Source organism: Syngnathus typhle, linkage group LG21, assembly GCF_033458585.1.
Source record: "Syngnathus typhle isolate RoL2023-S1 ecotype Sweden linkage group LG21, RoL_Styp_1.0, whole genome shotgun sequence".
In the NCBI taxonomy this organism is placed as follows: Eukaryota; Metazoa; Chordata; class Actinopteri; order Syngnathiformes; family Syngnathidae; genus Syngnathus; species Syngnathus typhle.
The window spans coordinates 7,566,304-7,586,789 of NC_083758.1; the positions used below are offsets into that span (position 1 = coordinate 7,566,304).

The 20,486-nt window shown below is 46.7% G+C and overlaps 4 protein-coding genes and 3 non-coding genes across 12 annotated transcripts; 5 read left to right on the top strand and 2 right to left on the bottom strand.

Moving 5' to 3' along the window:
- The first annotated feature begins 180 nt into the window (after positions 1-180).
- Positions 181-3,133, top strand: mcat (malonyl CoA:ACP acyltransferase (mitochondrial)). 2 transcript variants are annotated; one of them, XM_061268374.1, is made up of 5 exons: positions 181-683; positions 816-903; positions 965-1,320; positions 1,387-1,670; positions 2,733-3,133. In XM_061268374.1, exons 1-4 carry the CDS (start codon positions 300-302, stop codon positions 1,660-1,662), a joined length of 1,104 nt encoding a protein of 367 aa, XP_061124358.1. In that variant the 5' UTR covers positions 181-299; the 3' UTR covers positions 1,663-1,670; positions 2,733-3,133. The 2 variants fall into 2 exon arrangements, with proteins under 2 accessions (XP_061124358.1, XP_061124357.1); XM_061268373.1 differs by lacking the exon at positions 2,733-3,133 and having other exon boundaries at positions 1,387-1,740.
- A 1,322-nt stretch (positions 3,134-4,455) lies between these two features.
- On the top strand, positions 4,456-8,194 carry ttll1 (tubulin tyrosine ligase-like family, member 1). The gene is made up of 10 exons (XM_061268372.1): positions 4,456-4,856; positions 4,949-5,072; positions 5,196-5,404; positions 5,462-5,642; positions 5,955-6,092; positions 6,166-6,274; positions 6,350-6,493; positions 6,579-6,665; positions 7,213-7,376; positions 7,886-8,194. The coding sequence occupies exons 2-10, from the start codon at positions 4,960-4,962 to the stop codon at positions 8,019-8,021; spliced, it is 1,281 nt and encodes a 426-aa protein (XP_061124356.1). The 5' UTR covers positions 4,456-4,856; positions 4,949-4,959; the 3' UTR covers positions 8,022-8,194.
- Positions 5,823-5,909, bottom strand: trnay-gua (transfer RNA tyrosine (anticodon GUA)). The gene is given in 2 exon segments: positions 5,823-5,858; positions 5,873-5,909. It is a non-coding gene; the product is annotated as a tRNA-Tyr (tRNA).
- On the top strand, positions 7,022-7,108 carry trnay-gua (transfer RNA tyrosine (anticodon GUA)). The gene is given in 2 exon segments: positions 7,022-7,058; positions 7,073-7,108. It is a non-coding gene; the product is annotated as a tRNA-Tyr (tRNA).
- trnay-gua (transfer RNA tyrosine (anticodon GUA)) lies at positions 7,764-7,850 on the bottom strand. Its single transcript is given in 2 exon segments — positions 7,764-7,799; positions 7,814-7,850. It is a non-coding gene; the product is annotated as a tRNA-Tyr (tRNA).
- A 243-nt stretch (positions 8,195-8,437) lies between the features above and the next one.
- pacsin2 (protein kinase C and casein kinase substrate in neurons 2) lies at positions 8,438-16,077 on the top strand. Of its 4 annotated transcripts, XM_061268368.1 has the most exons (12): positions 8,438-8,601; positions 10,499-10,581; positions 10,656-10,812; positions 10,920-11,155; positions 11,694-11,849; positions 11,918-12,093; positions 12,167-12,287; positions 12,446-12,493; positions 13,088-13,221; positions 13,956-14,126; positions 14,564-14,745; positions 14,818-16,077. In XM_061268368.1, the coding sequence occupies exons 2-12, from the start codon at positions 10,525-10,527 to the stop codon at positions 14,931-14,933; spliced, it is 1,554 nt and encodes a 517-aa protein (XP_061124352.1). In that variant the 5' UTR covers positions 8,438-8,601; positions 10,499-10,524; the 3' UTR covers positions 14,934-16,077. The 4 variants fall into 4 exon arrangements, with proteins under 4 accessions (XP_061124352.1, XP_061124354.1, XP_061124353.1 ...); XM_061268370.1 differs by lacking the exon at positions 13,956-14,126; XM_061268369.1 differs by lacking the exon at positions 12,446-12,493.
- Positions 16,078-16,216: 139 nt separating this feature from the next.
- Positions 16,217-20,465, top strand: LOC133145410 (ADP-ribosylation factor GTPase-activating protein 3-like). Of its 2 annotated transcripts, none has more exons than XM_061268898.1 (16): positions 16,217-16,391; positions 16,845-16,963; positions 17,048-17,120; positions 17,187-17,318; positions 17,378-17,458; positions 17,529-17,601; positions 17,663-17,722; positions 17,791-17,837; positions 17,908-18,062; positions 18,138-18,269; positions 18,338-18,475; positions 18,544-18,654; positions 18,713-18,839; positions 18,958-19,048; positions 19,127-19,251; positions 19,331-20,465. In XM_061268898.1, the coding sequence occupies exons 1-16, from the start codon at positions 16,323-16,325 to the stop codon at positions 19,346-19,348; spliced, it is 1,551 nt and encodes a 516-aa protein (XP_061124882.1). In that variant the 5' UTR covers positions 16,217-16,322; the 3' UTR covers positions 19,349-20,465. The 2 variants fall into 2 exon arrangements, with proteins under 2 accessions (XP_061124882.1, XP_061124883.1); XM_061268899.1 differs by having other exon boundaries at positions 18,961-19,048.
- The last annotated feature ends 21 nt before the right edge of the window (positions 20,466-20,486 follow it).

Below are 20,486 nucleotides of genomic sequence, written 5' to 3' on the forward strand. Positions count from 1 at the left end.
TCACGTAAGACTTGAATTTGAAGTAATTTGATCACTTCTCGTCAGGTTACTGCTTTTTATTTTCGCGACTGATTTATGTAGTAACCACGTAAGACCACAAGACGGCAGCAAAAAGTGCAAGCAACACAAAACGCAAGTATCAAAACCCGGAAATGAACGCTAGTACAACCCGGAAGTGAACGTCGGTGACAGATTCAAATATGGCCGCCTCCGTAGCGCTACATGCCGAACCATTCACGCATGTTATTTCCACGCCAAATGTACTTTGTTGATATTTAATTACATTTATATTATAGCTCATGTCGCCCTCGCTGGTTGCAGCCTCCGTCCGCTTGATCAGACTGCGGTTCCCACTGCAAAGGACGCTATCCACCATCCAGCCCAGCAATGGCTCACCTTCTTCCCCGCCGACCGAGCCGAGACCCTGGAAGGACCCGGGGGACCGCTCCGTGCTTCTTTTCCCCGGCCAAGGCAGTCAGTTTGTGGGCATGGGTCGAGGGCTTTTGCGATACCCCAACGTCGGAAACATGTTCGAGGTGGCCCGGAAGATCCTCGGCTACGACCTGCTGTCATTGTGCCTAAACGGCCCCGAGGAGGAACTCACAAAGACGGTGCACTGCCAGCCGGCGGTGTTCGTCATCTCCCTGGCTGCCGTGGAGAAGCTCAACCATCAAAATCCCAAAGTAAACATCGAGTCAAATCAAATTTATTTAATTAAATCACACAAAGTTTGATATGTATAAGTGGCCATAAAGGAAGCCCTCAATAAGCTTCTTTTTTTTTTTTTTCCCAAATCTTTGTGTTTGTGTCATCAGGCCATTGAGACCTGCGTCGCCGCCGCCGGCTTCAGCGTGGGCGAGTTTGCCGCACTCGTCTTCTCTGGCGCCCTGAGCTTCGCTGAAGGTAAATACGCCTCCACGTCTTCATCGCTGGCGTCCAAACTCCGCCTCTTTTTCTCCTTCAGCTCTGTACGCGGTGAAGGTGCGCGCCGAGGCCATGCAGCGGGCGTCGGAGCTGGCACCCAGTGGGATGCTGTCGGTGGCGGGCAAGGCTCAGGCGCAATACAAGCACGCCTGCCTGCTGGCCAAGGAGCACTGCCGCGAGTTGGGGCTGGAGGAGCCCGTGTGCGCCGTGGCCACCTTCCTCTTCCCTGATGGCAGGGTGATCGCCGGACACCGGCAGGCGCTTGACTTCCTGCAGCAGAACGCCAAGCGGTTCCACTTCCTCAGGACCAAGATGCTCCCCGTCAGCGGCGCCTTCCACACGGAGCTCATGAGCGCCGCAATCGAGCCCCTCCGAGATGTTCTGCGACAGATTGAGGTCAGGGCTCGACTGCTATTACCTCTGCCAAGGAGGCTGTGAAGGTCATGTGTGCGTTTTGCGCAGGTACGTCGTCCCGAGATCAACGTCTACTCCAACGTGGATGGCAAGCGCTACATGAGCGAGGACCACGTGCGGCGCCAGCTGACGCGGCAGCTGACGGCGCCCGTCAAGTGGGAGCAGACACTGCACGAAATATTTGAGCGGGCGCGCGGCCAACGCTTCCCCTGTGTCTACGAGGTCGGGCCCGGCCGGCAGCTGGGCGCCACGCTGAAGCGATGCAACCGCAAGGCCTTCGAGGGATACACGCACGTCGACCCAGCTGACGATGACGAACAATAACGCAAAAGGTGGGAACTTGAAAAGAACAAAGATGGACCATTTGATATCTTCCAAACTAAAGTGACTTTTAAAAACAACCATTTGCAGTCTAGCGATTTTTATTTTGGTGAAAAACAGAAAGTCCAGCTCCCTTCACGTAAGAAGACACTCCAGTGTCCCAATACTTTTGACTTAAAAATTGCTACATACATAGATGTGTATACTTATATTAGTATACACTTTTGACACAAATATTAGCATGCATATTTATATATTTTTGTATCAATCAATATATATAATTATATATATGTATATAAAGTATATACTGTATTTGTTTGTATATATAGTGTGTATGTATATGTACATATATGTATACGGTATATACTTTATATACATATATGTATATAGAATTATTCACATAATGATTTAAATGTATGGATAGAAGGTGATAGGGGCTGTAGAAAAACAACTTTCTTGGTGTGTGTTTTTGTCAAATCGATATCAAATATAAAGCAAAGTAAACAGCAAAAACCCAAAAGGGGCATTCCTTTTTTTTTTTTTCTTGCCAAAAGTCCTGCTTAAGGCCTGTTCTGCCAACCCAGAAGCAAAAGAGCCGCCGTCAGAAGCGCGCCGCCGGTGAGATCGCTGCAGCTTTCCGGTTGGAATGTGGACAACTGGGGACGGGAAATTCTTTTTTACTTGACGCAATGCGACAGCGGAACATTGAAGTCGGATTTGTCATTACCCAGAATGCTCCACTTTCAATCCGCAAGCCCCACAATGGTCGCCTCACTTCACTATGGAACAACAACAACAACAACAACGCTTTAGTTTGTCGACACAATTCGGGACGTGGATGGGCGGTGACTTTACCGGACCCGTGGGTTCTGGGTTCGATTCCGGTCCAGCTGGTCCCCGATGGCAGCCAGCTGGCGACCCACCGACCGCGTGGACAGGCTCGCGCTCCTGCGTTAAAATAGAAATTAAGTTCAACCTCGATCGGCCTTCACGTACACACTAGGCACAAAAATATTGGGACACTTCCAGGAACTGGGTTAAAATTAATTTATTCATTTTTTGTGCCCCTAAAGTTGGATGGACTCAAGTAAACCTGAAAGTGCCGTCCAACAGGGGGCCCGTGATGTCATCACCAGGTCCTGCCTGGGGGGTGGACGAGCCGACGACGGCGTTGGCGGCGCGTCTCGGCCCTCGTGTTTGCTCCACCATGTTGTTCTCTGCAGAGACGCCAAATATGCAAAGTACGGTCACGTGTGCGTCTGTGTGTGCGTTTGCGTAACGTTCACAAACAGGCTGTGTCAACAATGAGGCTGGTGGTGGCGTTGTTATCCTCCGTCCTGACCAAACAGGCTTGTCGAGAAAGGTGACATCATGCGTTGGCATAACAGTTGTAGGTCACGTGCACCTCCTTTAAAATACTTAACACTGTACGATTTTTAATGTTTGATAAAAAAAAAACTTTTTTTAATCCTGATTCATCAGGTGTTCATTTGCTCGCCCTGAACCTGCTTTTCAAGCACTTCCTGTCTGTCGATGCAAATCGGCCATTTCCATAACTCAACTGCTGCTCACACGTCGCTGTACAAACCACCCAAAGATGTTATTTGTAATCATATTATTGCCGTTATAACAGTCTAAAAAGTCATCTGGCGTAGTCTACAGCGGCTGAACTAGGCCATCGTCACAACAAAGAGATGAAGTCATCGCCCACGTGCAAAGGTCATGTAAAAAGAAGGTAAACATACCTCAAAAGTAGATTAAAACGGACGCCGCCCTGTAAGAAACACAATAACATTAGGATTAAAAATGTGTATCAAAATATATATTTATATTTCGGTATTGTTTTCCTTGAACTTACAGCAGCGTCCTTTAATCTCGTCGCTGTCGGGTAACTGCCAAAGACCACGCTTGGCCACGCCTTTACCGCCTCGTGAGGAGGGAGGGAAATATATGACTTGTTTTTGGGGTGTGGTGCAGGTAGTCACACTCCTTTCGTTCTATATTTTATTACATTTTAGTTTAAAATGAAATAAACAGTATCACCAATTAACCAATTAACTATACAAAGGTACAATTTTACACAGCCATAATTTAAACTAAATATATTTATATATTTTATTTTTTGAATATGTAAATAAGTGTCATTTTGTATTGTCTGATAAACATTGTGGTGAGTTTAAGATTTTAAACCTGTTTTTTGTTAGTTTTGCCACAACAGCATCCTCTAGTGGTCAACCGGAGATAGTGTTTAAGCCACCCTAATGAGTCCAGCGTGGTGTATTTACAATGCTAATTTAGTAAAAGAAATGAAAACACTGGCCAAAATTTTATTAGGAAATATAGTACGTTATTCTAGAATAGTATGCTTATAAAAAAATGTAATGCCTTTTATCGTACATTTCAACAAGCGTTTCTGTTGCTAGGTAGATTAACTTTCCGACAACCCCGGAAGTCAACTGTTGACATAATTTTGACGCTTATTTAGTAAAAATTCAGTAAAACTCGTTTCTGTGGTTCAAATATAATACTATTATAATGTTAAATAATTTAATTCAGAAAATATATATTTCTTTACATTTTCTTGTGGCGTAAAAAGACCGGAAAAAGCGTCATTACTTTTCGTCGGCAGAATAAAAATAATCTTTGAATGCACAAACTGTCATTGAATTTACTTTTACTGTGTACTTGTAGGCTTTTATACTTTTTGTAAAATATTTTTGGACCATTTTTTCCGAGTTAAAATAAACAGGTTTATACTGCCCCCAGCAGACGAACCGAGGTAGTGTTTCTCATTGCACCTTGGTTGCTAGGTTATCCTCGCGAAAAACATTCCATCCTAAAATCACTTTCCCTTCTCTTTACCTTTCTTAAATCCAGCCTACAAAAATATTCTTACTCAAATTCAACAAACGTTACTCCTGGGTTTTTATTATGTAGGGCAATACTTGTCGCCACTCCTTCCTCGTCGCGTCACACGGATCGATAAATTGCTGCCTGGGCTTAGGGCGCTAACTTCACAGTATGAAGTCGATTTCATTTCTCTAACTGGAGCTTCCGAGGGACCAAGGCCTGAGTCGATTCAGGCCGGTGAGGGTGCACCAGGGACGGGCAGGAGGGAGGGCGGTGCCGGGAAGAAGGATGCAGCATCCTGCTAGTTAGAGGGACAACCACTGATGACTGTTCACGTTGATCGACTGGTAAGAAATGCTTAACTATCACATAAATTATTCATATTTATACTCACTTTTGCTGTTTTTTTTTTTCTCTCTCTCTCACCCGGTTTTTGCAGTGGGAAGGAACATGGCCGGTAAGGTGAAGTGGGTGACAGATATTGAGAAGTCAGTCCTTATCAATAACTTTGAGAAGAGGGACTGGGTTCAAGTGACGGAAAATGACGACTGGAATTTCTACTGGTAATTAAAAACTAACACTGTATTGTACATAAATTATAATGTAGCAATTCAAATTAAATCGTCTTCATGATTCTACGGGCTTTCATTTATGTCGAGGTGGCTTGGATGTTTCTAACATGACAGGATGAGCATCCAGACCATCCGCAATGTGTTCAGCGTGGACACGGGCTACCGTCTGACTGACGAGCAGATGGTCAACCACTTCCCCAACCACTACGAGCTGACCAGGAAGGACTTGATGATCAAAAACATCAAGCGCTACCGCAAGGAGCTGGAGAAGGAAAGCAACCCGCTGGCCGAGAAGGACGACAACGGCAAATACATCCATCTCGGTAAGTGACCGACTTCAGTCATCGGCGGTTTGATCGACTCTTTTGCGTGTGTTTTAGATTTCGTCCCGGTGACGTTCATGCTCCCGGCCGATTATAATCTCTTTGTCGAGGAGTTCCGCAAGAACCCGTCCAGTACGTGGATCATGAAGCCGTGCGGGAAGGCGCAAGGCAAAGGCATCTTCCTCATCAACAAACTGTCCCAGATCAAAAAGTGGTCGCGGGACAGCCGCACATCCACGTACGTTACAAAAACAACATAACATTGCATGGTTTGGTAGGTGCTGCTGTTTTGATTAGCAACTCACCGCTAATTCTTTCCTGCCCGTTTGAAAGCGTCCCTGAATTGAGTTGATTATAATGACTACAGTATACTTTTTTTTTTTTTTTTTATGGCAAAAGGAGGGCGCTTAAAAATGTTTCCTTCGAGCCGGATTTGAACCAGCGACCTAAGGATATCAGCTTTTGCCTCTACAGTCCTCCGCTCTACCAACTGAGCTATCGAAGGTTGTAGTATGCTAAGTTTAATGTTTGACTAAAATGTTCCTTCCAGGTTCATGGCGCCCTCTAGTGGCAAGGAGGCCTACATCATCTCCTTATACATTGACAATCCGCTTTTGATTGGAGGGAAAAAGTTTGACCTGCGTCTCTACGTGCTGGTCACCACGTATCGGCCGCTCAAATGCTACATGTAAGACCCAATTCAGGTTATTTAAGATCATGCAATCTATCCTACGACTCCTTTTTGCAATGTTTCTCGTCAGGTACAAGATGGGTTTCTGTAGGTTCTGCACGGTGAAGTACACGCCGAGTACAAGTGAGCTGGACAACATGTTTGTGCACCTTACCAACGTGGCCATCCAGAAACATGGAGTAAGGCTCGTGATATATTGCATCACGCTTAACATCGTCGTTATTGTGTCATTCCTCTGTCGTCCGTCCACACAGGACGACTACAACCACGTCCACGGTGGAAAGTGGACGGTGAGTAATCTGCGTTTGTACCTGGAGAGCACCAGGGGAGAGGAGGTGACCAGTCGCCTCTTTGACCAGATCCACTGGATTGTGGTGCAGTCCTTAAAGGCAGTGGCTGTAAGTGTTAAAGTGTCCTAAATTGGGACTTGTTTAGTGAAGCACAAATGTTGCATTCATTTGTTTTTGCACATTCTTTCCCCAGCCCGTGATGAACAATGACAAGCATTGTTTTGAGTGTTACGGTTATGACATCATCATCGATGACAAGCTCAAGCCATGGCTCATTGAGGTGGGTCAGTAAAGCATAAAAGAAAAAATAATTAACAGAAAGGTTGATTTGATTTACATGACATTTTTTCGCGTAAAGGAATAGAAATTAAAACATGCCATCTAAATCGTCAAAACAGGTAATTGCGACGCGGCCCCTTTAAGTCCGCCATGTTTGTGTAGCCCGATGCTAATGTGTTAGCAAGCTCAGCTAAGCGAGGCTACCGTACATATACCGTCGCTTTTGCGTCCATCGACTTTACCGGAATAGTCTTTGCTTGCATACGAGTGATTTAACAGTTTTTGTGTCGCAATAAAAATGCGATTGACAAGTTTGGGTTTTGTATTTCATTGGTAAGATGGCGTTTAATGGTATCCCCTTCGATAGCTCAGTTGGTAGAGCGGAGGACTGTAGAGGCATACGCTGAGATCCTTAGGTCGCTGGTTCAAATCCGGCTCGAAGGAATTTTTTTTTTTTTGTGCAAAAACCTTTCTGTTACTAAAGCTAGTCATTTAAAAACACACAAGTATTTTCCCTGGATGATATTTGAATTCAAATATGTCTCCAGGTGAACGCATCGCCCTCACTGACGTCCAGTACGGCCAACGACCGCATCCTCAAGTACAACCTCATCAACGACACCCTCAACATCGTCACGCCCAACGGCGAGATGCCGGACAGCCGCTGGAACCGAAGCCCGCCGAGAGACGCCCTGGGGAACTATGAACTTCTGTGAGTTGCTATGGAAACCAGAGATGAGTTTGGCCTCCTTGTCACTTAAACCTGTGAACTAAATTGTTGCAACGCTGGATTAACAATCTCCCTTTGGTCGCTGGTTCAAGGTCTTCTCAAAGTAGTTACTTTTTAAACAATACAATATGTCAAGGCCACTTAAATTGTTACATACCGTAATTTTCGGACTATAAATCGCACCGGAGTATAAGTCGCACCAGCCATAAAATGCCCCAAAAAGTGAAAAAAAAACATATATATGTATATAAGTCGACCCCCACCCAAACTATGAAAAAAACGCGATTTATAGTCCGAAAATTACGGTAATTGCACTTCATTCGTTTGAACTTAGGTTCCAAAAAATAATACTTCAAGTATCATAAAATGTCCTTCGAGCCGGATTTGAACCAGCGACCTAAGGATTTCAGCTTTTGCCTCTACAGTCCTCCGCTCTACCAACTGAGCTATCGAAGGGTACAATTTCAAGGATTTTAATAATTTGTGTGTAGGTATGACGAAGAGCAGGCGCAGAGCGACAGCGCCGAACTGCGGAGCCGCTCGGGTCAGTCGCTGGGGTCAAAAGGCGCCAAGGGCAGCGGCGTCAATAGCGGGACCGCCCGCTCCGCTGCGGCCACCTGGAAGTGATGCACTTTTTAACAATAACGCTCAACATGGATTCAAAAGAAATACTTTTGTATGTTATTACATTGTATTGTGCCTCGTTTTGCCTACAACCGCTCTTGTAGAATGTCATTTTATTTGCCCACTAGCAATGCATATGGTTTATAAAATTAAAATATTTGCTGAATTGCTCAATAGCAATGTCGTCATAATAATGTAACAAGTATTTGTATACATTATATTAACCTGTAAACGTTTCAAAAATGCTACTTTATCGATGGAAACTTTGAGGGATCGCAGCTGCTCCAGCGGATGTGGCGTCACAATCGAAGTGCTTGCGTTTTTCAGAGTAAAGTTAGAGGTTGGGCAAGTACCACACTCATAAAACGCATCAAGCGCTGAGGATCGTTTTATTTCGAAATTGACATCACAACCGGATGTGTTATAAGACATTTTGGGGCAACCGACGGTGGTGTCATACAGTCGCTCGCTGGTGGGACCGCTTCTCCCGGAAAAAAGGGACAAACTCCTAAAACCAGCCCGACTAAGGAAATCAACCAGCAACTCGGACATAAAGTCATCGATCCGAGCGAACTTGTAAGAGGTAAGAGCACAGCAGCACGCTGATTTAGTTCATTTGAACTTTCTTTTTTTAACGGCGATGGCTAATTTGCTAACACCAAAGGGAGCGGGGCACGGCTAACTAGTCAAAGTTGCGTTTCAATACGAATAAGGATGTAAAAGTAAACTGCAACGTATAAAGTGAAAAGGTCTGTCATAAAAGCAAAATTCGAACATCGGATGACATTATAAGTGTTTTAAGACTTGGACAGTTGATTTAACTTGGGCGTTAGAAAATGTCAATATCGGGCTTTAAAGTGTGCAATAAATGGTCAAATTATTAGGAACAGTTGAATCAAGGAGTGTTAAGTGTTAAAGGGCGGGGCAGCCTCACCTCCTGATCCACGTCCTGTAGCCCCCCGCCCTCCCAATTCGTTTGACATTCCCTGGACAAAACATTAGGAACACCTGCAAAAACATCTTTGAGGTATGCAATTTAACAGTTTTTGTAAAATAATGTGATGTTACTTTATCATAGCACTGGTGAAAGACAATTTCCTTTTTCCTGCTAATGTGAAAACAACAACAAACCCCAAGAAAGGCAGCCAGCCAGCCAGTCAGCCAGCGTGACGGTCCCCCTCCCCACTGCCATGCAATGGCGAGTTTCCCTTTATTCTGTTCCTCTATGAAGTTCTGGCAAGCGCAGTGGAAAATGCTTGAACCTGCACGGAGCAAATGGCATTGTGTCGCAAAGGGGATTTGCCGCGGAGCGACACTCAAACCTCAGGTCACAACCTTTCCCTGTCATGGAAACGTGCACTTTTCGGTGTTTCTGGGATTTAGCAACATGGCAGGACGGAGTAGCTTGGGCTTTTGTGCAACAAAAGAAGGAAGTGGAAACAGAGCTTCCTCTTAACTGTGATAAAAAAATATTTACTTATGTAACTTGCCTTTCTGGATATTTCACTTTCAACCCAGTTAGCTCCTCTTTCAGATCAACTTTCAATATTCACATCAGGCCTCAGCTGACCGCTGATCTCATTTCCCTCCAGCGACTTCATTTTTTTTTTTTTTAAAGTTAACGTCAAACACCAATGTGGGAACTCCCGCAACGTTACCCAGGTGGATCTCGAAAGCACCAAAATTCCACAGCGGCTCCCGAGCGGCCATCATTGTCGTGTTTGATTACGTCACGGCTAAGCTCGGTAATCTACAAAGCAATTTTTGGAGGATAATTCAATTAAGCGCCACACTGATAGGATTTCCGATTTGGCAAATGGCAACCGTGACAATTGTGTAACCAAACCCCGACCTCCACCATGGAGCTTTCCCACCGAGTTAGCTTTCCCTCGCGAGGCACTGGACTTCAGACTTTTGCCGTGTCAACAACCGTGTGTACACTCGCGGGTCAAGTCACGTTTGGTTCCTCCTTGATTCGTTCGGATGTGGCCGCAAGAACAGAACGGGCTTCCACAATCACTCTTTGTGTACGTGTGTGTGAGTCTAGATCTATGTAGTGTGTATGGACGTGTTCATGGGGCCACAATAAGATCCACTGTGCAAGCTTGCCAGCGCACCACGGGTCACTGACCAGCATCACACACGCACTCCGAGCGTTTGGCAAACATGTGTGTCCAATCCACAGTTTGCTATTGCAAACCTGTTGGCCCAGGTTGTTATCAACACCGGAATTAAGCGGAAAATTGGCGGACAAGTGTCTCGGATGTGAGCGGGGCAGCTGCAGGCGAGGAGGAACCGGTGCATCTGAGGAATAATGAGAGCTTTTTATGTAATGGTGAGGAGGAGGAGGAGGGGGGATGAAAACAGAGACAAGTCTGTGGTGGTTTGAAGCAAGCGGAAGTGTTCCTGCGCACATTTTAAAAATATTGTAATACAACCTGGTTAACTCCCCCCCTGTCCCTTTTTGCAATCTTCTCCAGTCTACTTGTCACATCCGGCAGCAGCCATGTCGGGCTCCTACGACGACTCCATGATCGACGTCTCCAGCGACAGCTTCTGGGAGGTGAGGAGGTGCCGGAGACGGAAAGACGCTGTCGTTTTTATATATATTTTTTCCTCCCACCCGTCTGTTGTCAGGTGGGCAACTACAAGCGTACGGTGAAGCGGGTGGACGACGGCAACAGACTGTGCAATGACCTCATGAGCTGCATCCACGAGCGGGCGCGCATCGAGAAGTCGTACGCCCAGCAGCTGAGCGAGTGGGGCAAGCGCTGGAGGCAGCTCATCGAGAAAGGTCAGGCGGCAATTCGGTTTGAACTGTTTGTTGTTGTTTTATGCAGTGGTGGACCGATGTTTTAAATCTCAAGGTGTTTTTGTCCCCCCTCCCCCCCCGCTGGCCAGGCCCCCAGTATGGTATGCTGGAGCGGGCGTGGTCGTCGCTGTGCACGGAAGCGGAGAAGGTCAGCGAGCTGCACATGGAGGTGAAGGCGGCGCTGATGGGCGAGGACTTTGAGAAGCTGAAGAACTGGCAGCGCGACGCCTACCACAAGCAGATGATCGGCGGCTTCAAGGAGACCAAGGAGGCCGACGACGGCTTCCGCAAGGCGCAGAAGCCCTGGGCCAAGAAGCTCAAAGAGGTACACGTGCTCACTTAGTCAGCGCCGACGCATGACGCCTGACTCATTCTTCCAGCCGCTCGCCGCTTTTCTGTTTCCCAATACTTTCCGTCCGGCGCTCTGACAGCGGCAAAACATTCCACGCGGGGCTTTCAGGTTGCCTCCGAGCTGGCATTCCTCACGACCCCGAGCCTGATATCCTGTGCATGTCTGTGACGTCACCAGGGAAGGGGCGGGGACATCCTGGTCCGCCTTTGAAGAATAGAGTTCGTAGCCATGGAGATTTATTTACCGACGGCGGGACAAGTGGCAGAACGTCGGAAGGAAATGAGGCTTATTAGCAGTGCTGGAAAATGACGGGAGGGTGGGGTGGGGTGAGGCCCCTCACATCGCGACTTGTAGAAACATGCGGAGAGCAAACTATGTGTGACGACGGCCCTCCAGTTGTGACTTTCTAGAAGACAGATCAACAACAACAACAAAATTCTCATTCTATTTAATTAGGAACCGCAACATCCACACAGTAGATCCAAATGAATCCACCAAATCAATTTCCCAGGTGGAGACCATGAAGAAGATGTACCATTCAGCCTGCAAGGAGGAGAAGCTGGCGGCCAGCCGGGAGAACAACAGCAAGCTGGAGAGCAACAACAATCCCGAGGTCCTGAAGAAGCTCCAGGAGAAGGTGGAGAAGTGCCAGCAGGAGGCGCAGAAGGTAACAACCTCACTCCCCGCACCCCGGAAGCCGCCATCCATAATTGGGCCACCCTTCTCCTTATCCAGACAAAGGAACGCTACGAAAAGTCCCTGGAGGAGCTGGACAAGCTGACGCCTCAGTACATGGAGAACATGGAGCAGGTCTTTGAGCAGTGGCAGCAGTTTGAAGACAAGCGCATTCGCTTTTTCAAGGAGCTCCTGCTGGAAGTCAAGCAGCACTTGGACCTCTCCACCAATCACAAGTGGGCAAACACGGCCACAACCGGCTCTCCGGCAAACAAAAACGAACGAAAGGTTAACGTGTTTTGTCGTTAGGTTCCAGACGATCTACCACACGCTGGAAGACACCATCGTCGCCACGGACGGCGAGGAGGACCTGAAGTGGTTCCGGTCCAACCACGGTCCTGGCATGCCGATGAACTGGCCTCAGTTTGAGGTAAAGCGCTGCAAGCGTATCACTTAAATTCGTCACTGCCCAAGTTTGGCATCAGGGAAGCGGAGCTCTTCCAGGAACGTGCAGGATCGGCCATTTGGAAGATTGTAGCTTTTCACTAACGTCCACATTAATCTCCACCTGCCTTCCCTTTCCTCCAGAACTTGGACTGGTCCCACGTTCACTCCTTTAAGAGAAGGTCCATTGTAGTGAGTGCTCTCCGTATCACCAACAGCTAGGGGAGGGGGTGGAGCATGTCGGGATCCTTCTTCATTCACGCTAACGCTCTCCCTGCTTTCATCCAAGTGCGTGTCCGCGAGGGGGCAAAGCAAGACCTGAAGGAAAAACGGTCGAGTCCTTTCACACTGGCCGCATGTTTTTTTTTTTCCCCCTCCCTGCTTGAATTTTCTGGCTGCCTCGCATCTCATTATCCAAATGCGTCAAGCCGCAGCCGTCGTGTCAACGCATGCGACAAATTTGACGGGACGTCGGCAGTGTGAAAGGGGCTACAGGTTCCGGGTTTCACCTCTGGTGGCGTAGAGATTTCCTTTATTTATTTAAAAAAAAAATAAAAAAATAAAAAAAAAAGACTTTTTGGAGATAATGACTTTTGAGATGAGGTTTTGTAAACGATGTGCCTTGGCTCAGCAGAAGTCGCATCCAAGCAAATATGCTGCCCCCTTCTGGTTTGGAGTACACTATGCTGGCATGTTCTCAATGTGGCACCTGGCAAGGATTTGATTTTGGAAAATGTATCGATTTTTCCCCTCCGCGAGATGCTCAGCTGCGTTTCTGCATCGCAGGACTGGTCCATAGACCTGAACCGGACCCTCAGCAGGCGGGGGACGAAGAAGACCTCCGAGGGCGTCACGCTGACGGGCATCAGTCAAACCGGGGCCGACCAGCCGGTTCAGCCGCTCAAGACTAACAACAGCAGGTACATGTTGCAACTCTCTTTTTTTTTCTTTTTTTTTTTAGTGGCTGCTCTCTGCACACAAACACTCCCCCCCCCCCCCCCCCTGTTCGCTTATCTCGGAACCATACATGGCGACATCCTGTGCAGGAATGCGCCGAAAACGTTGCGTAAGGCGCTGGTGCAGCTGTCTTCCCGGCGACCGCAAACGCTCGCAGTTTGTCGGGAAAGACGTCTTTTGGTGCATAGTTGAACCCGGGCCAAAAGCGGCGGTGTGGAAATATCGCCGTGGCGCGCTGCGTGACGGTAAGGTCCCGGAATGTTCGCTTTGGACAAATGAAACACCTGCACGAGAAAATGAACTCGGGTAACCCAGCGGCCGGACCTACTCGCTTCAAAGTGTCCGATTTCATAAGTGCGCGAGAGAAGTTGACGCCAGGAATGCGGGTCGTGGGAATGACCTCGATATGTATCTTAAAAGAAGATGAAGCTTTGTTGACTACAACATAAGCAAAGTTACATTTGCAAGGAGCCGTGTTTATGAAATAATCCGTCAGGATTCACTCGAGTGCGCTTGCAAACAAACTGCCGTCCTTGAGTTGTCGTCGTCGTCGTCGTCATCACGGCTGTCCATTTGGGGGCGGGGCTATCTGCATGCTCACCTGGAAGTTTTCCAAGCAGGAAGTCGTCACATCATCATGTGTACGTTTGTGTGTGCGCGGCTTTCTCAGCGTCCACTCTCTCATTGTGTCCCGAAGCATTAGCCTGAGCGCGCCCGCAAAAGCGGGCTCCAACCCGTTCGACGAGGACGACGATGACGACGATGAAGAGCGGGAGGTGGCCGAGGTGGCCGAGGTGGCGGAGGAGACGCCACCGCCACCGCCGGCGGCACTCAACCACATCAGTGACAAAAAGGAGGAAGTGAAAACGTTGGTTGATACATCCGCGCTTGTCCTTTATGTGGCTCCTTTTTTTTTGTTTTTTTTGTTTTGTGGTTGAGGACTCTGCTGGCTACTTCCATCTTTGCATCCTTCCGCAGGTGGCACCGCTGCATGGTGACCCCGCTATGTCACACACTTGTGACGTCTTTGTGTGTCTGTCAAATGCTATTATCGCACAGATCTGTGAATAATTTCTCCTGTCGGGACGTTCCGGTGGCGGTCGTCCAAAATTTCCCGCTCGCTCCAATCACTTGTGTGCCTCAATGATCTGCTTGCGGCTTTGTTCCCACACGCCACGTCACTTTTCCTGATTTCATCTCGCAAAAAAAAACAGCTCATTGGATACGTCAGGATCCGCCGTGACGGCTTATCGTCTTGTCCTCCTCCCTCCCTCTTAATGACGACCTTTGGTGTCCTGTGCCCAGCGTCAGCAGCGCGGAGAGGACCCCGGACTGGTCCGACGAGGACACGGCCGCCAACCCCTTCTCGGCCAACGGCGACGGCAACCCGTTTGAGGACGAGCCGGCCTCCCCGGTGGTCTCGGTGCCCGTCCGGGCTCTGTACGACTACGAGGGGCAGGAGCAGGACGAGCTCACCTTCAAAGCGGGTATGGCACTCAACTTTAGCATTCCGTAAACTCCAAAGAGCCCAACTTGATCTGATCCCCCCCCCACACAAGGTGACGAGCTGACCAAAATCGGCGAGGAGGACGACCAGGGCTGGTGCAAAGGTCGACTCAAGGACGGCAAAATCGGGCTCTACCCCGCCAACTACGCGGAGGACCTCCAGGAGTGACCGCAAGTGAGTCAGGTCGATGGAGACAAAGGTGGCCTTCTCGCCAACATTTCCCGTGTTTTTGTGTGGCGTGGTAAGAGAAGTGAGCCCACAAAAGGACCTTCCCAAGATGGAGGATCACTTAAGTTTGGCATTAAGACACTTGTTGACGCTGTTACAAATTAAAAAAAAAAAGGCTCATCAATTAAAATACAGTAAACACTGGGCCTGATGGAAGGTTTCATTAAACACAAGCCGCTACGGACTTGGACACGATTGGGTGGGTTGGTGGCGGGCTTAGTTCACGCGACTTTGATTTCAGTCTTGTGGCGCCCTCGTGTGGTTCACGTCGGGGTTGAAGTCTTCTTTGGCACTGCACTTGAATGTAAACTCACTGATTGTATTTTGTTCATGAGCTGTCCGCCGACTTTAAATGCTGTTGTTGTACATTCAACCACTGACCTAATTATATGCAATCCTCTCTACTTTTGATTCTAGATTGTATGTACATATATATATATTTTTTGCCTTTTATTCGACACTGAATATCTTCCAGAAGGCTTGAAGCGCCACCTCAGTTTCAAGTATGGGAGTTTATTTTTTATTTTCTATTCTTCAATACGGCATACAACCGCGGCAAGATACGGTATTTTGTTACAGGCACATATAAATGCCACAAATTAAGCTTTGGAATGGTAGGAAGTTGATAATTGTTAATTTATGATACCCTTAAGTGCTCTTTGTTCTGTTCAAATGCGCTGACTGAGAATCAGTTTGTACAAAAATTGAATGTTTTATGTTATTCTCCTACTTTCCAACGTGATTATTTTTCCCTTTTTGCATGGGGCCAAATTCTTACAATTAATCGGCTAGTCTATGAATTGTTACTGACTTTATTCCATTTTTTTTTTTTAAACAAATCAGTTATGATGATGATAGCCTTACCCTGGGAGACATTTTTCATTTGTGTAGCCATGATTTCATGATTAAAAAACGAGAGCCAACCCTGATGCCTTTAAATCCAGAAATGAATTCCCCTGGTGCCTTTAAATCCAGAAATGAATTGCCAAGTTTTTGCCAAGTTTTCAGGACACGTTGTCATTTGCACAGCTCATGTTTGTAAATGTTGTCCCACACAACATAATAAATGAATTTATTTCAGTAACGTATTGACTAAGGTGTTTGTTTCAATAAACGCCAGAAAATGTATCAATAAAGCCATTGAATTGTTTTCCTAGCGTGAATAGCCAAACAAACTACATCACCCACAATGCACTGCAACCACAACTTAGCCACGTGCTATTTCCAGCCAATCACAGGCGAGCTAGAATGTTTTCCTCCTGAAACGTACGTGTCACTTGGCTTATAATTAAACATAAACGCGTTTCTATTTATTTTGCTACCAGAATCATGGCGGAACCCAGCAAGCAAGACATTAGTGCCATTTTCAAGCGGCTTCGCTCCGTTCCCACGAATAAGGTGAGACTTTAGCTCCGCTCGTAACAAGGAAGTAAGTCGACGTCTGACACGTCGCACCGTCACGGTTAGCATAAAAGTTAGCAACACGACTTTAAATAACGACACAGTGCGTGTGTTTGTGTGTTAATTTGATTTATTTATTAGGAATGTTCACGCGGAAGCAACTTCGGAAGAGTAATTAGGTGTCAGCTAATTACTAGCTGGTTGACAGGAATGAGTTTGGCTAGCTTTTATTTTGACAGTTAAGTGTCATTTAATTACTTCCAAATGTTCTACACCCAATTACTATCATAAAAAAAGACAATTAGTATTTCTACAAGTTTTTAACGTCTGCTTCAATTGTGTGCGCGATCTAGTTTGAACAGCTGTTACCTCCTAGCTTTAGTTAGCGTTGATGAGTTGTATAAAGTTCAATTCAATACAAGTTTTTTTGTTTGTTTTTTTTGTTCCCAGGCTTGTTTTGACTGCTCAGCAAAAAATCCCAGTTGGGCCAGCATCACATATGGCGTGTTCCTTTGTATAGACTGTTCGGGAACGCACAGGTCTCTAGGTGTGCACTTGTCCTTCATCAGGTGAGCATGAGTCAATATTACGTGTGCATTTTACAATGGTTGCATTTCTCGGCGTGTAACAAAACATGATCTTTTTGTCAACAGGTCCACAGAGCTGGATTCTAACTGGTCATGGTACCAGCTGCGATGCATGCAAGTGGGAGGCAACGCCAACGCGGTGAGCAGAGCCGCACGCGAACGTCAAGCCATAAACGACGGCGTACTGACCTCCTTTCCTGTCTAGGTGTCGTTCTTCAACCAGCACAGCTGCATCGCCAACGCCGCCAACGTCAAATACAACAGCCGGGCCGCTCAGCTGTACAGAGAGAAGATCAAGACGCAAGCCACGTACGCCACCAGAGCGCATGGCACGGAGGTAACAAAAATATCATCAATGTATGGATTTCTATTCATTTGCACATTTTGTCTTCGTAGCTTTGGTTGGACAGTCAGGGTTCAGGGCTGACCCCGTCGGCAGAAGAGAAGCACGATGATTTCTTCAGTCTCCACACACAGGTACTAGCCCTCGACTCACAGTCGGACATTTCGGAATTAACACAGCGCTCTGTATGTGTTTGGTGAACAGGAAGTTCCGGAAAACATGGCCAAAATGAGCCTCAGCTCTGTGACATTTGACGCGGAAGGCAACGTGGAAGAAGGTATTGGCATTTCTGTCTATTTATATGCTATATTCATATAAATGCATCTGGTGACTTTCAGGCAATGCAGAGAGTGGGCCCAGTGTGGACCAGCTGAGCGCTTCCCCGAAAGCCAATCCAGGTTAAACGCTCATTCGCTCACTTGCGCATTTTCCTGTTCAATAATAAAATCTGTCGTGTTCTTCCCAGAACCCTTATCTCTTCTCAAGAAGAAGCCGGGCGGCGCCAAGAAAATGGTACGTCCACATCCACCTCTCGTGCCTCGCTGTCTTATGCAACACTCGAGTGTGTGTTTCGTCCTCGCAGATGGCCGCCAAGAAAGGCGGCCTGGGCGCTCAGAAGGTGAGCGGGAAGAGCTTCAACGAGCTGGAGAAGAAAGCGCAAGCTGCCGACAAGCTCCGGGAGAAGGTAGAGGACGTGGCCGGCGACAAGAAGAACAACACTAAAACGGCCGAGTCCATGTGAGGGCGCGCTCGGATTGTGTACCTAATGTTGTGTCCGCTCAGCGTTGAATCCATCCGATGGTGTGCTCTCAGTGCGCCATCCATGCGTCTGGCCTACCAAGAGCTGGAGGAGCAGAGGAAAAAGGACGACCAGAAGCTGAAGAATCTGGACGGGAAGAAGCGGGAGCAAGCGGAGAGACTGGGAATGGGGCTCGGGGTCAGGAGGTACGCTGAGAGCTGACCTTGGAGGTCCAAAACACAAAAAACAGTGTGTCGTTTCTCTCGCCCTCTAGTGGAGTGTCTCACTCGGTGACGTCCGACATGCACATCATCCAGCAGGAGCGCCCCCTGGCGGCCAGGACAGGCAAACAGGCGCGTTTCACCGAAGACTATGACGACTGCGATGACGACGAGGACAGCTTCGGGTCAGGGTAGGATACGATGGAAAAAGTGCAGAGTTTCCATATGTAACCTGCCGCTCTCTTTGAAACCATCTCAGGGTCCTGTCCCGTTACGAGCAAAGCAACTCGTCAGACTTTCTCTCCCGATGGAGCAAGAAAGCCGAACCGGACTTCTTCTTGACGTCGGCCATCACCTCGCTAGATGAAAGGTGAGAAGGTTCTGACTCGATTTCCGTCCGCTGTGATGACGTCAAAGTCTGCTCGCAGGCCCGCCCCGCGCAGGAAAGTAGACCCGGCACCCGTCCCAGACACGGGAGAAGCTCGCAAGAAGTTCGGCCAGGACGTCAAAGCCATCTCCTCAGATATGTACTTTGGGAAACAAGACAACACAGAGGTACAGATATTTTTTACAGGATTTTTTGGGGAGGTGCATTCTCGCACTAGCTTCTTTTTGTCTCGGCTAAATGCGCAAACTTTAATGTCGGACATTTCCAAAAAAATTTGCTTGTTAGCAGTACGAAGCCAGATCGCGCCTGGAGAGACTCGCCGGGAGTTCTGCTATAAGTTCAGCTGACTTGTTTGACGATCAGAAGAAGCAAGCCGGTGAGTATCTCGGACTGGTCGGTAACGATACGCCAGTGTGAGCGTTTTGGTCTTTTTTTTTAATTTCTTCGATTGCAGCCAGCTCGTACCGCCTGACCAACGTGCTGCCGAATGCTCCCGACATGACGCAGCTGAAAATGGGGGTGCGCAACGTCGCCGGAAAGCTCTCGGTCATGGCCAGCGGCGTCGTCAACACCATCCAGGTCTCCGCTCGTCATCGCCCAAACGCTCGTCTCCGTTCCTGAACGTCACATTTAAATTTGTGTGCGTGTGTGTTTTTAGGACCACTACAGCTCTTGAAGAACCTACGAGGGGAAGTATAGGCTCAAGTCCAAGGTGACAATTTTTGTATTTAGTGACATGTTGGACAAAAACATTTACATCAACAATTGAAGCTTTACAAAGACATTTTTTTAGCTTTGAAAAAGGCCAAAGTTTGTGAATCATTTCCTCTTTCGGCATGTAAATACAGCCAGAGGCAATGTTATGAAGTTTAAAAAAATAAAAAGTGTCCTTTCTATTGCTCAAAGTGCTCTTAAGTATCTTGGGTGGCCTTGTCAACTCATCTCAAGCTCATTCGAGTAGTCCTTTAGGAAGTAGCAACACATAAGTCTGAATTTTATTTTATTTTTTTTTTTTTTTTTGGAATGGTCGAGCCTCTTTTTGAAACGTGCAGCTTAACGTGTCTTAGCATCAATGCTAATATCAGATGATGGTAAAAATGACAAAAAAATGATCAAGTGCACTTAGTGTGTGACTGGAACTTTTGCACTATAAAGCAGCATGTATTTCTTCGTTCTTATAATTAGACACTTTAAATATTTGAAGGGATTTGCCGAGCCCTTTTTGTAACTTGAAGACGTTGAAGGCAAATTGTTAATTTGGGCATTGATGTAGGTTGAATATTAGAGCTGGATATCTTATTTTCTTGAATCACTAGATGTGTTCAAGCTGGGAGTCGGAGCTATTAAATGTTTGTTTCCGCCATTCCACAATGGTCTTTGTCCAAAGTTAGAATTATTATGCTTTACTGTGGAGTGATCTAGTTACATTTTTGCTTCTTTCCTTTTTGCATTTTGCCAAAATTGGCAGCTTTTGCTTGAATGTACTTTAAAGTTGTGTTAACTGAAGTAAATGTATCAATATTGAAAGAGTTGACATGTACTACTGTTTACCCAAGTTTTTATATATATATATATATATATATATATATATATATATATATGAATGAATTTGTACAAGATACTGGCAATCATATGGTTGACAATGTTTTTGGGAGCATTTAAAATAAACATGCTTGCATTTATGTATGATTATTTTATTATTATTAAAAAGCTCATTTACTTGTACAAGATACTGGCAATCATATGGTTGACAATGTTTTTGGGAGCATTTAAAATAAACATGCTTGCATTTATGTATGATTATTTTATTATTA

Bases quoted from the DNA above. Each gene is read 5' to 3' on its own strand.
- ttll1 (XM_061268372.1), top strand. From the start codon at position 4,960: ATGGCCGGTAAGGTGAAGTGGGTGACAGATATTGAGAAGTCAGTCCTT. The intron at 5,405-5,461 runs GTAAGTGACCGA...CGTGTGTTTTAG, and splicing joins CGGCAAATACATCCATCTCG to ATTTCGTCCCGGTGACGTTC. The intron at 6,275-6,349 runs GTAAGGCTCGTG...CCGTCCACACAG, and splicing joins TGGCCATCCAGAAACATGGA to GACGACTACAACCACGTCCA.
- pacsin2 (XM_061268368.1), top strand. From the start codon at position 10,525: ATGTCGGGCTCCTACGACGACTCCATGATCGACGTCTCCAGCGACAGC. The intron at 10,813-10,919 runs GTCAGGCGGCAA...CCCGCTGGCCAG, and splicing joins GAGGCAGCTCATCGAGAAAG to GCCCCCAGTATGGTATGCTG. The intron at 11,156-11,693 runs GTACACGTGCTC...TCAATTTCCCAG, and splicing joins GGGCCAAGAAGCTCAAAGAG to GTGGAGACCATGAAGAAGAT.
- mcat (XM_061268374.1), top strand. From the start codon at position 300: ATGTCGCCCTCGCTGGTTGCAGCCTCCGTCCGCTTGATCAGACTGCGG. The intron at 684-815 runs GTAAACATCGAG...TTGTGTCATCAG, and splicing joins TCAACCATCAAAATCCCAAA to GCCATTGAGACCTGCGTCGC. The intron at 1,321-1,386 runs GTCAGGGCTCGA...CGTTTTGCGCAG, and splicing joins ATGTTCTGCGACAGATTGAG to GTACGTCGTCCCGAGATCAA.
- LOC133145410 (XM_061268898.1), top strand. From the start codon at position 16,323: ATGGCGGAACCCAGCAAGCAAGACATTAGTGCCATTTTCAAGCGGCTT. The intron at 17,459-17,528 runs GTACTAGCCCTC...TTTGGTGAACAG, and splicing joins TCTTCAGTCTCCACACACAG to GAAGTTCCGGAAAACATGGC. The intron at 18,063-18,137 runs GTGAGGGCGCGC...GTGTGCTCTCAG, and splicing joins ACTAAAACGGCCGAGTCCAT to TGCGCCATCCATGCGTCTGG.